The 17,092-nt window shown below is 40.9% G+C and overlaps 1 protein-coding gene across 1 annotated transcript in view; it reads left to right on the top strand.

Annotated features, from left to right (window-relative positions):
• The window catches only part of AFAP1L2 (actin filament associated protein 1 like 2), a 523,453-nt gene that overhangs the window by 300,628 nt on the left and 205,733 nt on the right, over positions 1-17,092 (top strand). Inside the window, exon 4 of the mRNA XM_078643868.1 lies at positions 16,225-16,325. Within this exon, the coding sequence (XP_078499994.1) occupies positions 16,225-16,325 (101 nt within the window). The remainder of the gene's footprint in view (positions 1-16,224; positions 16,326-17,092) is intronic.

The raw sequence follows: 17,092 nt of genomic DNA, 5'->3' as shown, positions 1-17,092 counted from the left end.
ACACGCCCAGGTGGATGGACTGACTAACGACACCCTCATAAAGCCGAAAAGGGACATGTATGTAGCATGGTTTCAAGCAATGCCTGTTGCCCAAAAACTGTTGCCTTTTATGCCAGGTCCATGATGGGCAGTGGAACGAGCGCTAATGAGCCTGGGATAGATTGTTCTTGTTTCTCCTGACAGCTTATGTGTGCTGATCAGTGGCATGAGAGGTAAGTGCCGGTCTTGGGGTGGGAGGTATTTGTAGCATGTTTGTTTGTTGCTTATTGTTCGCATGCATTCCACATCACTCTCAAACACACTACCTCACAACTTTACTCTCTATCTCACTCTCTCTCTATCTCACTAGCTCACTCTATCTATTTCTATCTCAATCTCACTATCTCACTCTCACTACCTCACTATATCACGACTCATTCCCTCAAAAATTCACTACATCACTCTCTCACTAACTCACTCTATCTCACTACCTCACAACTTCACTCTCTCTCTATCTCACTACCTCACTCTCTCTCTCTCTTTCTATCTCTCTAAGTCACTTTCACTCTCTCTTTCACTACCTCACTCTCTCTCTATCTCACTACCTCACAAACTCACTCACTGTTTCTATCTCACTACCTCAGAACATCCCTCTCCCTCACTACCTCACTACCTCACTCTTTCACTACCTCACTCTGTCTCTCACTACCTCACTCTCTATCTACCTCTCTCTCACTACATAACTCTCTCTACCTCACTACTCCACTCTATCTATCTCACTACCTCACTATCTCACAACTTCTCTCTCTCAAAACATCACTACCTCACTCTCTCACTACCTCACTCTCTAGCTCACAACTTCACTCTCTCTCTCTCTCTCTCTCTAACTCACTACCTCAATCACTCTCTATCTCATTACCTCACTCTTTCTATCTCACTAACTCGCCATGAAACCCCTGGGTGTCCGTGCGCTTAAAAAGTTTAGAATAACATAACTAACTTTCACTCTCTTTCACTACCTCTCTCTCACTACATTACAACATCACTCTATGCTTATATCTCACTACCTCACAACATCCCTCTCCCTCACTACCTCACTCTTTCACTACCTCACTCTCTATCTCACTACCTCACTCTCTATCTACCTCACTCTCTCCCACTACCTCACTCTCTCTCTCTATCTCACTACCTCACTCTCTCTCTGCTAATGCAATAGGTATCACATATGCAAAAAAAAGCTAATGCCGATAGAAATGACAATGCCATTTATTTAGGGATACAAAAAAGATAAAAAAATAATGAGCAATACCAATAGCTCTACCTATAATATTGCCGAGACCATTGCATTGTAAATGCTTGTTTAATTTGTCAATGCACTCAATCTGCTTTTTAAAGATCACAGTGAATAGCCTGGGAACAGTATCGAATCTACAAAAACATGTTCGTTATAATAACAGGTTTATCCAATGAGTTTAAATAGCAAAGTTTGTCACCTCTTTTACTTATATTGGCTGTGAGGATAAATCCAATCCCACTTCGGGAAATGCTTGTTCTGCCCCTTTGCTGGAAGTGTTGGCCCCTCCAAAATTTGGGTCTAGTTGCACCCCTGCTGCATACCCTCACTACTACATTCCGCTTTTGTGTCACTAAGAATTGATGTGTTATATTTCACACTCTGAAACTATGTTCTCAATTAGTGGTCAACCAGCCTACCTTGTCAAACACTGGTTCTTTAGTAAACTCTCCATGGTAGACTCCCAAGGGTCACATTAGCCACTGATTAGAAAGCTCTGTGGTTGGTAACTCTCAGTGTCTACATAAAGAAATACTGGTTTTTGGAAATGCACTTTTCTGCACTCCTGACACGCACTCTTTCTTTACTCTTTTGATGACGGCATAGCGGAGCGAAGTACAGGCCCTTGAACACGAGTTACCTCTTGTGCAATAACACTGGCTCTTGAGCAGAACCAGTGGTATGAGTGGTGCATGAGTGTGCTGTGGATAGTCTTGCCCTCTGTATAAGGAGGAATGCACATAGTGTACATGCGGGAAGAATTGATCATAGACTCGCGTGAGCTAGGGAAACCAGTCTGTATACAAAAAAACAACTGCTTAAATGGTATGCATAATTTGAATAACATTCCTTATGTCATCAGACATAGAACTGGAACACAGAATGCTGCCAAACTCTCGGATGTGATGAAAAACATAAAACGTGTATTACATAATTACATAACAAAGAATTGGTTACCCATTGTGAGACATATTTGGGATGTACACAGTGTGTCAGGTTTTGATGGTCCTGGGCTGCCTCGTTAAGCATCATGGCAGCAATCCCTCCATCCACCGCAAACTAGGATGGTGGATGTGGCCAAGTGGTACGTATGTGCGGGGTGCTTCCAGGAACTGTGTATTAACCAGCTGATCGCATAAAGGTCTTTAGGCCAACGTTGCAGAAAGACAGAGATGCTTGATGCTGGTAGTAGTAGATTATGACCCTTCTCAAACCTACTCGCCACCGGTACAAAAAAGGCAAGGTTGGGACGTCGCTGTAATGTTGGGCGCTAGTCCCGCATTATGCTAATGAAGGAGACACAGACACCGGGATAGTGGGCTGGTTAATGGCCACGAGCATGTGCGCTCGGCCCCCTTTATTGACCGTGTCACCTGACTCGTGACGCCGGTGGTGGGTGGGTGTATAATGTGGGTTACACTTTCAGAAAGACTAGAACGTGTCCAGCAGGACACTACAGCCGCCTAGTCCCCCTCTTCCTCTGGCATTTCCCGCGGTGATCAGTTACCTGCTCCATCACAGAAGAGCACAGTTCGTGGACTGGGTACTAGAATGTCTTCTTTGCCTTAACTTTAGGATGCAAGCACCCTTATATAAAATGTCAGTAATTTTTGCTTCAATTTTGCTCTTTTTATCTTATACCTTTTTCTATACAGTACAGTTTCTTTGAAGAAAACCAGAGTCAAACTTTTTTTGGGCTACTTTTGTAGACTAGCTTAAATATTTTACACGTGTTTTACTAGGCATTGTGTTTTCTCTTTGTACGTGGGTTGTTTGCTAGCTGAACGAAAGAAAAGGAAATGTTTTATGTTTCCGACCACATTTCTTTCAGTTTGTTTACAGCAGAAGGCACTTTCAGATTTAGCTTGACCTTGTGCTGCCCCCTCCAGCAAAAAAGGTGTGCCTCTCTTCTTGACCTCTATTTGACTAATACTTTCAACCACCATTTACGACGTTGTTTGCCATTAATATATGTTCCAATCGGGATTCACAGTATTGTGATGAGGGTTATGTCCTTGGACCTACTTTTCCGTTTATCTCTTCACATATATTCCAGTACACTGAAAAATACCCTTAGGCCTCCAGTATTTGTGTAGGTGCAGCCGGGTCATAACATATACATAGGCAGTTAATCTGCTCACAGAGTCAAAGGGGTGTTATTGAATCCAAAATACGAATTTACGTAGTCTGCTTAGTCGTGAAGACGATTGAGGGCCTATTCACAGACTGCATTTTGTAAAATGTTTATTAGTACTTCAATAGTACTCTAATTTCTATGAACTGCTCTTGACGAACCTACATGTGGAGGTCTCTTCTTCTCATCTTTTCCTGTGGAGAGATCTCCCCATCGACTGAGGAGATCTCTCCACATGTAAATAAATGTGGAAGACAGTGGGGAGTGGTTGGGAATTGGAGACTAATTGAGATTTTCCTAGCCTAGTGTAAAGATCGCTCCAAACACAGTGAGGTTGGTAGTCTTTATTTGTAGTACATAGGTAAAGTACCTCCAGCTTCCTCTCCCAACTCCCAGCTCCACAGCTTCAACTCCTCTACTTCAAAGCATAACATTCCATCCTAGCAACAAGCCTATATTCTATCATAAACAAGTCCCCACATATCTTCTCCCCTTTCATGGAATAACAACAATGAAAACATAATATAATACAATACATTCCAACAAAATTGAATGTGCAGAAGAACAAAAATCATGTTAAGCAACTAAGTATCCTGGCATTTAGAAATATTTTCAGTACTCCAAGCAGATCCATCTGCCAAAATAAGGAAATTTTTCTTAACTGCTTTCACTTGTATAGGTTGCGTAAATTTACTCTCTCCTTTGATTACAATCCCTCCTCTCCTCACAACAACCCAATCTCCTTATTATATATCGGAATGTTTGACTCCTTTTTTTGGTTATAATAATTTGTAGCAACCTTTTGCTGTTTCACCACACTATCCTCCACTGCAGCACGATTAACCCACACACATTCCTTGTTTTTAAGCCATCCACAAACTTATTTCACTCTAGGCTCACGTCCCTTAAGAAAAACAAACAGAGAAACTCTAGTTATTGAATTTGGCGTTACTCTATTCGACCACACCAATTTATTTAGCTCCTCAGACCATGACAAACCATTAGTTAACGAAAGCTGAATATTTTCCATTAACAGGCGGTTAATTCGTTCGACTAAACCATTGGCTTGGGGCCTGAACATAGCAACCCTCTCATGAACAACCCCCAATTTACTGAGAAAGTCTCTCATTCTCTTGGAGACCTGCTGGACTCCATTGTCTGACACAAGAGTTTTAGATATTCCTTCATTTAAGAATGCTCTTTCCATGAATCCGATTACTTTTTCAGTTTCAATGCAGTCAATAGATTCCACAACAAACCATTTAGAATGGTAATCCACAAGAACCATTAAAAATCTACTACGTGAACCAAGCTTAGAAATAGGACCAAGGAAATCAATTGCTACCCTCTCCCATGGACGCTTGGGAAATTTCATACAAGCAAGTGGAGGTTACCTTACAACTTTTGTTTTATTGCTCCTTGCACATATGATATGATAAAATTATTTGTTGAGCGCGCGTTCACCAGCGGTTTCTTGGCGCTTAGGCAGAGACGCATTGACAGATGCAACGGGAGGAAACTAGTTATAGGCCTGGGAAAAAAAGCCATGTTTTGAGCGATTTCCTAAACTGAGGATAGGAGGGGATTTGGCGCAATCCCGGGGGAAGGGAGTTCCAGAAATGTGGTGTCAGGAAAGAGAATCTTAAACTACTGTGTTTTTTCTGTTTAAATAGACAAGGGGTCAAAAGGTTTAAGCTGGAGGAGTGCAGGTCACGAGATCGATGGAGCGTAGCTCTGTATTCTGGAAGCGATAAAAACAGGTCCGTGGGAGTACAAGGCTCTGTGAATCAGGCAGCCAAGTTTGAAGAGGCTGCGCTGGGTCACTGGGAGCCAGTGCAGACTCTTTAGCAGGAGTTTCACGTGGCTAAATTTCGGCTGGCCATGGACAAGCCTAGCGGCTTGATTATGTACCATTTGAAACCGGTGTGATTGATATGCAGGAATTCCGGCGTACAGTGAGTTTGGGTAATCAATACGCGACATTACTAGGGCCAGAGTGACTTGAATAAGAGCCTCAAGTGATAGGAATCTGCTGATTTTCCGGATTCTTCGCAAGTGGAAGGAGCAGACGGAAACCACCGAATTGATCTGGGCCTTCGTGGAAAGATCACTACTAATAGTTACTCCTATGCTCTTGACCGAGCTCACTGGGGAAGGCGGGCATCCCAAGGAGTGAGGCCAGAAGTTAGAGTTCCACAGATTCGCTGAGGACCCTGTAAGGACCACCTCCGTACTGTCGGGGTTAAGCTTCAACAGGTTTAGGTTCATCCAGTTGCAGATGAAGTTCATGGTTGATTGAAAGTTCTCCATAGAGGAAGGTGAAGAATCAATGTTAAAGAAAAGCTGGAGGTCATCAGCATAATTAAAAGTAACTACTTCTCTCTTCCAGAGATCAAAAATCAGGGGGAGATTGTATAGATTAAAAAGAAGGGGGGAAAGGGAGGAGCCCCGGGGGACCCCGCAGGTCAGTCTTTTTTTTCCCCTAGGAGAAGCTGAAGAGACGAACCGCTTGATAGCGGTTGTTAAGAAAGGAGGTGATCCATCCCAACGGAGTGCCCCGGATGCCGGTGCTCTCGACCCGGTAGAGCAGCAAGTTGTGGTCGACGGTGTCGAAAGCGGCCGACAAGTCCAGGAGCACTAGTGCCTGCGTCAGCCCCCTTTCTGAGTTCATTGTGGACGGCCAGGGCAATAGACTCGGTGGAGTGTTCGGGCCTAAAGCCCTCTTGGTGAGGGTCTCGGTGGTGGGAGTGTTCCACAAATGTGCTCAGGCAGTTTGCAACATAAACCTCCAAAATTTTACCCAGAAAGGGTAGCAGCGATATAGGGCAGAAGTTGCCGAGTACAAGGTGGTCAATGCCTGCTTTTTTGAGGATAGGTGCAACTTCCACTGTCTTAAAGAGGTTGGGGACAATGCCTGTGGTGAGGGAGTTGTTGAGGAGCGATAGGGGAGGTCCAGGAATATCTAACGGGCAATGTGAGGAGGGCAGCTGTCCCTCGGAGAGCCTGAGCAAACCTTTTAAAGGAGGAAAAAGAAAACCTCCTGAGTAATTGGATTGAAAAGGTCAAGAAGGAAAGGATTACGATAAACGGTTACAGGATCAGGGAGTGAGGTGGCTTTGGGGATACTAGTTTTGATATTAATAATTTTGTCAATGAAATAGGAATTGAAAGAATTGCAAAAGGTTGGTGATGGGAGGGTTTAACAGTGACACGATCGGGTTTCACGAGTTCATCCACGATGGATAAGATGTCTTTGGCTTTGTTAGTGGATTCCAGGATTTTCAAGGAGAAATAGTCAGATTTGGCTGTAAGAATGGCAATTTTATAAACTTTAAGGGCTGATGTAAAAATAGTTTTTTTCTATATCATTGTCCATCCCTGGCCACCAAAAGGACTGCCGGACACACCTCTTAGTCATGTTTCTGCCTAAGTGTCCTTCATGAGCTATGCTCATTATCTTACTTCTAAGACTGGCTGGCGGCACCAATTTGTTCCTTCTCCACAACTTTCCCTCACTTACACTCAATTCAGTCTCAACATGGTAATAACTTCTGAAATGAACATCTTGACAGATACTCTCTGTCCATCCTCCTGACACGCAATTCATGATCTGCTGTAATATCTCATCATTCAAGATGGCAGTGTCCCACTCCTCCTTATCAAAGGCTTGTTCTTTATTACATCTAACCACATCCTCTCCATCATCCAAATCCTCTTCAATAACATCCACCGGCATTCTAGGTAAATAATCAGCTACTACATTCTTTCATGTACTCCACCTCAAAGTTGTACTCAAGCACAGATATCATCCACCTAGAAATTCTTGGGGTTACATTGCCTTCCAGACCTCTACCTCCTTTAAACAAATGCACCAGAGGCTTGTGGTCAGTACGGACTTTAAAAGGCAAACCCCACAAAAAATATCGAAAATGCTTAATCCCCCAACAGCATGCCAGAGCCTCCTTTTCAAATACAGAATATGATGCTTTCGCTCCCTGAAGTCTTCTGGATGCAAATCCAATAATTCTTTCTACCCCATCATACACTTGAGATAAAAACCGCTACAATACTTACAGCACTAGCATCAGTAGTGATAAAAGTCTTGGCGTTAACATTAAAATGTCCAAGAATGGGTGCATGAATGATACAACTTTTCACACATTTAAATGCTTCATCACAGCTGTCACTCCACTCAAATGCAACGCCATTCTTCATTTGCAATCTTAACGGCTCCACTATTTCTGTAAATCTACTTATGAATTTAGAACAGTATTCTGCTAACCGTAAGGAAGATTTCAGCTGATCCTTATTGAGAGGAATAGGAGCATCACTAATGACTGAAACAATACTTTTCTTCGGTCTTATATCCGCTTCGGATAGCTCGTGGCCTAAATAGGTCACACAATTTTTCTTTAGTTGACATTTTTCACGCTTTATAGTGAATCCATGACTTTCCATACCTTTTAAGACTTCATTCAATACTTCCTCATGGTGTTCACTATCTTTTCCCACTACCAACACATCATCCTGAAAGCATAAAACCTTTTTCATATTGACAAAAATCCGCTGCATAACGCTCCGAAACACCGCTGAGGCAGACGTCAAACCAAATGGCATTCTGCGATAGCGAAATGCACCCAGCGGTGTTACAAATGAGGTAAGGTGTCTTGATTCTTCGCTAAGATCAATTTGATGATAAACTGCAGACCTATCGATCACAATGAAAACCACTCCTCTGCCCATAGCAGTTAGCATCTCAGAAATATTAGGCAGAGGTTGCCTGTCGACCCAAATATTTCTGTTTAAATTGCGCAAGTCGACACACAAATGAATCTTGGCTCCACCGTCCTTGGGTGCGACTACAATGGGCGCCAGCCATTCTGCGGCCTCAATTGGTTCAATAATGGCTTGCTGTAATAATTTGTTGAGCTCTTCTTGAAAAGGGCCTCATCAGATACGGAACATTCCTTACCTTATGAACAACCGGCACTACCTTTTTTTAAAGAATAATCTTATGAGAAAAATTCACAAGTTTTCCCAACTTATCCGAGAAAACATTGGAAAATGTTTCCATCACACTTGTTTTCAAAATTATCAACATTATGACCAGCTAAGGGTTTAACTGGTTCAGTAGAGTTGGGGTTCAACATTATTCCTAAATCTAAAGGTTGGAACCCTGTTTTGTAAGATACACTGGCCCATAGACTTTCTTTCCTGTGAAACTTATTACCATCCACTTTAGTCCTAAGATGTCAATAGTTTTGCCACCATAACCTACAGCTTTAATGTCAGGCATGTCCCAAGATTCCATATCACACATACCACCCCAAACCTTAAGATACATATCTTTAGACAGCAGTATGTATAAACTTCCTGAATCAACAAGCATCCTAACATTGTTCGTATCAAAATGTGTGACACAGTGTGGCTTTTCTAGCTTATCCATGCTTTCGGTAGTGATATCAACAGTACAAACAGTTCTAGAACACGCTCCATCAGAAATAGAAGAACCTTCAACACACAACATGAGTTCTTGAATGTTTTCGCAAGTATCACCAATCTCATGTACATATTGAGTTTTGAAATTGCAAACTTTAGCAAGATGCCCCTTCTTTCCACATGCTCTACAAATTGCATTTATAGCCAGACACGTAGTGCTAGAGGCAATATGTCCAAGATCACCACACCGATAACACTTGAAAACTTGTGTAGTGGTCCTTGGAGTTATATTGCCAGAACGGGGAACTTCACTTGATTTGTTGAAAGACTTAGGTTTCAAACTCCCTATAGGTTTTACAACTTTGGTTTCATCGACACATGCTGAATTTCTGACCCTTTAGAATCTAAGTCTTTTGACCCCGTGTTCTCTTGTACAATTGAATTAGTACATTTATCCATCTCCTTTATCCATAAGTCAGTATGTTCAAGACCCGTAGCTATTTGTATTGCTTCTTCCAATGTGGATTCCTTAATAAGTAATTTTTCACGCACTCTTTTGTTGTTGGTGCATCTAACTATTTGATCACGTATAAGTGAATCTCCCAATCCTTAAAAGTGACAAGTTAAAGAAAGTCCCCTTAATGCAGCTACAAGTTGCGATGTCTTTACCTACATTTTGCATGCAACAGAAAAATGTAAGTCTTTCTAGTACAGTATTCATTTTGGTGTCAAACCTCTTTTCCAACATCTGCATACTCATATCATATACATTACTTGGCTGTCCATCACCCATCCCCAGAGAAATTTCCAGAAGATTTTCATATAAACGAGGGAGGAGCCGCTAGACCTTGATCAGCCATAGAAAGTGATATGAGGAGCAATCAATGTGTGTAATAAAACAATGTTTAACAGTTTAAATTAAAGTTCACCTGTAAAAAAAACAACTATGTTAATGAACATAACAAACTAAATTAATAAATTACTGTCAAATTTCTGAAAGTCAGATGGCCTTGCTGTTGGAAACGATGAAACGATGTTCTTGCTGTTGAAAATAGCTTTATTCATTGAAATGACGAATTTGTGATGTGGAGAAATGTCAGAAGACAACTGGGTCTCTAGAACAAGACTTTCCCAATTTGTTAAAATGGCCACCGTGCGTGCTTTGCGTATGTTTCTAGAGGAAGTTGGGCATCGTTATCAGAAATTCATCCCAACTTCCTAAAATGGCCGCACGTTTCCAGGATACGTGTCTGAGCACGCGAGAAAGGCATCAGTCGTTTGAAGAATGCAGTACTTAGAGTGTGAGGACTGCCTCGCGTGTCACCTTTCCAACGGTAATTAAATTAAACAGTCAATTAGTTGTAATTAGTAGCGCAATGTTAACAGCATTAATAGCGCAATGTATACGGCCTTAATAGCGCAATGTTGACAGCCTTAGAAATACACCTTAGCCAGCCAGTCTTAGAAATCACAACAGCAGCGCAGTGGTTGTAATGAGCAGCAGAATGTTGACAGTAGAAGCTTGAAAATCAGTAGCGCAACATTGATAGCTTGTGCTTGGCCAGCTCAGTGGGGAGGAAATCTTAGATAGAAGCGCTAGTAATGTAGAAATCTTGGATTCTCATGAGACACAAAGTACATAACAGCTACTAAGTATGATTCATACATTGAAACACTGGGTTCTTGTAAAGTTTGAAGTACATACCAGAAACTAGGTATATTAAAATTCTTCCAGGGTTGAAGGTACTTGATGTCCGCCCCTGCGCAGACTGGTTCCCGCATCGCCAATGTAAAGATCTCTCCAAACACAGAACTGAGGTTGGTAGTCTTTATTTGTAGTACATAGTTATAGTGACTCCAGCTTCCTCTCCCAGCTCCACAGCTGCAACTCCTCTACTTCAAAGCAAAACATTCCATCCTAGCAACAAGCCTACATTCTATCATAAACAAGTCCCCACACCTAGGTTTTAAAAAAGGCTAGATTTTATTAAAGACACGGATGCAAGTATTATGCAGTTTTTTCTTGCTTTTTATAAATACATCATCCAACGCATCCAAGCAAGAACTAGATTTCCCCGAAAAAACAAACACTAGAACTACCAAAGGACATCACAATGGGAACAGCCAAAAGGACGTTGAGTAATCCAATAACTGTCTTGACTGAGAGCAACAAATCCTCTTTTCATGAAGTGAGCAAATCAGAGGTAAGGAAATAAACAAAAGAACTGATTAAAATGTTAGTAACATGGTGAACAAGTCTATTAGGCAGTCAATAAGGAGGTGAGGAGCAATAAGACAAATGAAGTAGAAAGATCTGTAAAGATGCTTTTTATCCTGAGAAGGGTGAAACAAAAACAGCCGAAGCAGGTGGAAGCAATATTGGAGGAAGGTGCTGGAACAGCAGGAAAGAAAACCAGGGTGGGTTAATAAAACAGTGGTGGATAATACTCGCCTCCATGTCTTTAATAAAATCTAGCTTTTCTGACACTATGGCTCGGAAAATCAAAATTTTATTACAAGACCTGAAGGTCATATTATGCATGTTCAAAGCATTGCAATAACAGAATCAGAGACATGTGCAATTGGTTTGTAATAAAAAGTTCTAAAAGTATTTACATTGGACCTATCTGCGGATTTAAGAATGTCATGTAGACTGGCACCTGCCCAGAAAGCCAGGGAGGCCATAGCTCCTCGATCTGAATAGGCCCCAAAAGTATCAAGTCCAGCTAAGGAGATGAGCCATTTGCTCCAATGGGCCAAGGTGGGAGACGATACAGGTTTATAGGATTTTCTAAAGGAAATGAGTAACTGATTAGAGGAGTGCGATCTCAAGTCTGCAGTGTGAGCAACATACATTTTTAAACCGTTTCCAACACACAACTTAGGTTGAGAAGGGAAAAAAGAATAATGAATCACAGATAAGTTGGTTTTGGCATGCCTGAGAACCTAAAAGGAAATTCCAAGAGGAGAATAATGGAAAGAGGACACATCTAAAGCTCTAATATCAGAAACACATTTTAATTAAATTAAACTTAAAAGCATGGTTAACTTTGCAGAAAGTTGCTTTAGAGAAAGTGATACATTGTTTGCCATGTCTGTGTCATCCAGCACATCATCCGCATTGTCTTCATTGTCTCTTAAATGAGATATATGAATTGGGGAAGTAGGAGGCCCTGATTTAGAAATCTCTCGAGTGGGAAGACCAATTTTTATAGAAATGCCTTTAGAAGGCCCCGCTGTACATTTTCTGCCTTTGACAAAATGGCCTTCATTGGAGGAAGAAAACATTTTTGATATGGAGGCTTCTACATTTTTTCAAACGTTCAGCATAGAGACTGCGACAGCCTACTGAACAGAATCATTGATAAAAGATTTTAAATGATCTTTAAACATTTGACTACCTTCCTCCTCGTACATATGGCTTTTGGTAACAAACTAACTGTTCTAACAATAATGGCAAAAATAAGAAAGAATAAAGGGTTAAAACCCTGAAAGTAAGAAAGCTGTAAAAAATTAGGGGCACAGCTATGCTAAGAAGGGGCGTGGAACTGAGGTGAGTATCAGAAAGCTGAGATGCGAGGGGTGGAGCGGATGAGCACAACACTGAGCGGGCTCACCGCCGAATGACAATGCATCGGGAGACATCGGCCGAAACTGCTGAGGATGCAGTTGAAGGAGCGGAGGCAGTGGGAGCAACACACAGTTCAGGAGCCTGAGGTGAAAATAGAATGGACAGAGGAGCGTCCTGTAACAGCAGCCTAACAACCGCTACAGATACGCGAGAGTGCAGGAAGAGCCCAAGCCAGCACGTGACACAGCGTGCAGAGGGGACACAAAATACATATTAGAAAACAATTAAGGCCAACAACAACCTGGAATATATAAACTATGAATACGTTTTATGTCAGAGAATTGAAAATGTACTTACCTTGACTGCGAGCAGCAAGAAAAGCGGATTTGTTGCTCTCAGCCAAGACATGTATTGGATTACTCAACGTCCAATTTGCTGTTCCTATTGTGATGTCATTTGGTAGTTCTTGCGTTTGTGTTTTCTGGGTAATGTAGTTCTTGCTTGGGTGCTGTATTTAAATAAAGCAAGAAAAACTGCATAATATGAGCCTTCGTTCCTGTAAAAACGTACTTCTAAAGGGGAGTAGTTAAGGAGAATGACAAGGGGTTTAGGTAGTGTTAGGAAGGGCCCTTTAGTACAAAATAAAAATATTAATACATTATACATGGAATTTGTTTTATTTAAACTTTAAATAATTGTATTTCAATTACATTTATTAAACAATATTGCATTTTTTATTTACCAGTAAGTCATTTATGCTGTAACATTTTATATTCTACGTTAAAAATAAATATATGAAATTAATTGAAATTATGAGTTAATACAAATATTTTTTCTAATTTTTGTAAAATGTTAAATACACTTATAATTTTGTCTATACTTCATCATAAGGAGGCTGCCTCCCCAAGTGTGCAGAATGTCTAATAGAGTCATACCATCCGTATTAGTATTAACTTCGAAATTGTATTTGATGTTTTTACTGGCTCCATCCCATATTTCAGCGGGTGGGGATTTTTAAAACTACATTTGTTTGTTACTTTAGACTATTAAATTGTGAATACTCAAAACTGTAAGAGTACTCAAAAGTGTAAGAGTGCATTTGCTTGTTCTAGATCTACACATGTAGATTTATCTTTGTGATTAGGCCCCTCAGTTCCTAAGTTTATAGATTCCAATAATTTATGTCCATGGCAATCTTGGAGGTTTAGTCGCTCCGATGCATTTCGGGCTGCATTTCGGGCTGCTTAGCCCTTTTTCAAGGAGCTGTGAATCGGCTCGAACAGGTTCACTACTTGAGAGTGCTTCGGAAATTAATTATAGGCGGGTAACAGGAACGAATTCCAAACACCAGGTGTAACAGGAACGAATTCCAAACACCAGGTGTTTGGAATTCGTTCCTGTTACCCGCCTATAATTAATTTCCGGAGCACTCTCAAGTAGTGAACCTGTTCGAGCCGATTCACAGCTCCTTGAAAAAGGGCTAAGCAGCCCGAAATGCATCGGAGCGACTAAACACTGTGTGAAAAGCACAAAGCTACAAAAAACATGGATTGTTTAACATGATGAAACTATATTGAATGGAATGATGTTTTCAACTTTGAAAAAGTAAAAAACTTAAGCAACAACAAACGTGTGTGAATTCGAATCTTCCTATGAAGAACTAAAGGTGTGCCCAAGGCAGGGATACACTCATAATTAATGTGTGTACTATTTACCATGATATTTCACGAACGTATTTGGACGGATACATCACCTGCAGGAGCACCCAACCTCTTACAAAATTATAAACCACTATTTAACAAAACGTATATGTATAACAAGGCAGCGCACTGAGCAAACCCAAATCTTGGAGGTGTGCCAGAGGGGTAAGCAGGAAATTCTCATTTAGTACCTGTGAAAACCCACTTGGTCTTAACTTTGTAGCTATTCACAAATATGTATCACCACATTTCAGGACATCCAAGGTATTCCTGGACAACCTAGATCTAAGGACTGTATAAAGTTAGGGAAAGTGCTTACTCCAGGCTTATCGGGGGATGTGTTCAAATGAGAGAACAGTTTGAGAGGCATAAAGCATTATGAATTGAGAAAAAATTAACTGCAAAGGAAAACCAAAACACTTTCTCAGTTCCTAAGTCTGTTCATTCATACTCACTGTGAGGTGCAAAACATGCACACTTAATGGAAGAAAAGAGGAACAAGTCAGCTACTCTGGATACTATTTACTACTGTATGGTAACTTTGACATGCATAGATTAATAGAAAGAATTTGTGAATCTGCTACAATGGTGTAAATGACAACAAGCACATGCACAATTTACAGCTATGTAGGATTTAGGCCCTTTGCTCAACAGTTACCTCATCTCTGTGCTTAAGGTCACTAGATAGTTCCACTCTTGGGTACTGCTTTGGTGAGAAAGTATCCATAGTTAAAAAAAAAAACCTTCACTTTATTCTTTTTATTTCATGATGTACTCAATACTGATCCCACTAGGAGTATTGGACATACTCCATAGGTGCCAAAATCCTGAATGTATCTTGACATGTCCTGCATTATGAGAGTGTGAAACCAATTTCACTCAAACTATATATAGCTATGCTCTAGGGATTTTAAAATCGACCCTTTGAAGGGGCCTATGCTTAACTATTTAGGCCAGCTTGCGCTACTGATTTGGTTGCCAAACCACATCTTGGCATCAATAGATTATAAAACCTTGAATTGTAGGGTCTCATTCTGGGAAGTTGCGAGTCAAAAATGTACGAGAATTAGCTCATGTCTACAATGCATTGAAGTCTTTTTGAAGGATCTTGCATCTTCATGCTACAGTTGTTTACCACTTGATGCAATTTGTAATTTAACATTACTGAGAAAACGCTCTCTGATCTCATGCAGCAGATATCTTTGCATGATACAGAGTAATATGGCGATCCGAAGAGCATTCTGAACATTTGCCCAAGTGATAATTGTTTTTGTAGGACTTGTGCTCAATGATAATGATTTCTTTAAAACTTCGACACATCTTCATTTTTGGATTTTGATAACTTTGTCGGTATTGTGGACTCCCAGGCCTTGATTACTAGTAGCCCATAAATTGAGATGGGCCCAGTAACAAGTATTTTAGCTGCTGAAGCACAGTTGATGAACAAGATCCCTCAATCCATATCAGGAGTCTCTTCAATGAGCATAGAACATTTAGGTTGTAATTGCTTCCAAAAGTACAAAAATAAACAAATGAATGCATAAAATTACTTGTATACAGTACCTTGGTACACAAAATCTCCTCCAGTCGAATCCCTTTTGGAGGTATGAATGTACAGTAAAGTTGGTTTCTGAGTAAGCAGCATTTGATCTTTTTGACGAAGCTCACAGGGAGTGCGCATCTCACATGTACGTGACTTTTGACTGGCATCCTTGAAGCCAAAACGTGGTTGGAAAGTGTTTTTGTGCACATTTGTTAAGCTTGAACTATAAACTACTTGAAAGAACTGATAAGTGCAGAAGCATATCAGTCCTTATAATCCCTTGTCTGTGATCAGGGACTGCCTGACCTGAAATTTGCTTAAAACCTCCAAATATTGGGTCCCTAAGTGGATAAAGTAGAAATGAGGACCCGTGTTGTAACATAGTAGGCACATCTGTAAAGCATACATTCATCCCAACAAGGTTTCTTGGTGCTATTGACAGAATAAAAGTTACTGTTTGCCTGCTGCGCTCCAAATAATAAGAAGCAAAACCATTCTTTAATGCTCCGACATCCCACATAAATTGCCCAAGTGACACTGTTGTTTTGTATCTTTGTCTTGCAGTAGTGGATCTCCTACCTACAAACTCGTTGACCAATGGGGAATTGGGACAGGCTGCGTCTCCCCCTCAGAAGAGCCTTCCTGATCTCCCGCCACCAAAAATTGTAAGTGTGGTTTCTTCAGCGCTTGTCACATGTCCACATCACAGTCCTCTTTTCAGGTTTCATAAGTGGGTTACGTGACTAATGCTACAGAGTAAGACATCTTTTCTTTTTTGAGTCGCAATAAACGGATGTAAGATTAACTAACTTGCAATCTTGCTATCTTGAGCAAACCCATTTTTGTGTACTGAATCCTAAAATGTCATATTATTGGAATTTGTAGTTTGCTCTTAGTATGGCCTTGTATCAAAAGGTGTAGCTATCAATGGTGCAGCAGGTAGGTGGCATCGGGCACATGTGTTTGAAGGTTCCTTTGCACCACAATTGTAACTGTATTTTACTTCACATCAGGGGTGATTTTGTTGCCTGCATCCGGACCCATGACACTCGTCAGTTCTCTGGGGTGCCTCAGAATGCGATTCTGGGGTTTCCATCACAGACCATAGTTTGAGCTTTCCTGTGATATTTTGTGAGTTGCACTCTGGCATGTCTCTATTTGTGTGGATCATGTGTATGATCATTTATCTGTGAGTGGTTGAATTTTGGTTTCTGTAGATCTACCACCGGTCTTTCATCAATTACTTCTGGTTCTCTTGGAAAGAGAACATATCACTGGCCAAACATTTAGAGGGGTTGGACTTGTGTTGCTGGCTCCAAGGTATCTTTGAGTCGTGTAGGTTCATGTGAGATGTCTGCATGATGTACTTAGTTCGATGTTTGTGCATAGTGCATCTTGGTATGCATTTTGTGAGCAACCTGATAGCCAAATA

This window comes from Lissotriton helveticus, chromosome 5_1 (genome assembly GCF_964261635.1).
Source record: "Lissotriton helveticus chromosome 5_1, aLisHel1.1, whole genome shotgun sequence".
NCBI lineage: Eukaryota > Metazoa > Chordata > Amphibia > Caudata > Salamandridae > Lissotriton > Lissotriton helveticus.
The sequence above is the reverse complement of the archived record's forward strand: the minus strand, read 5'-3'. Positions and strand labels throughout refer to the sequence as shown.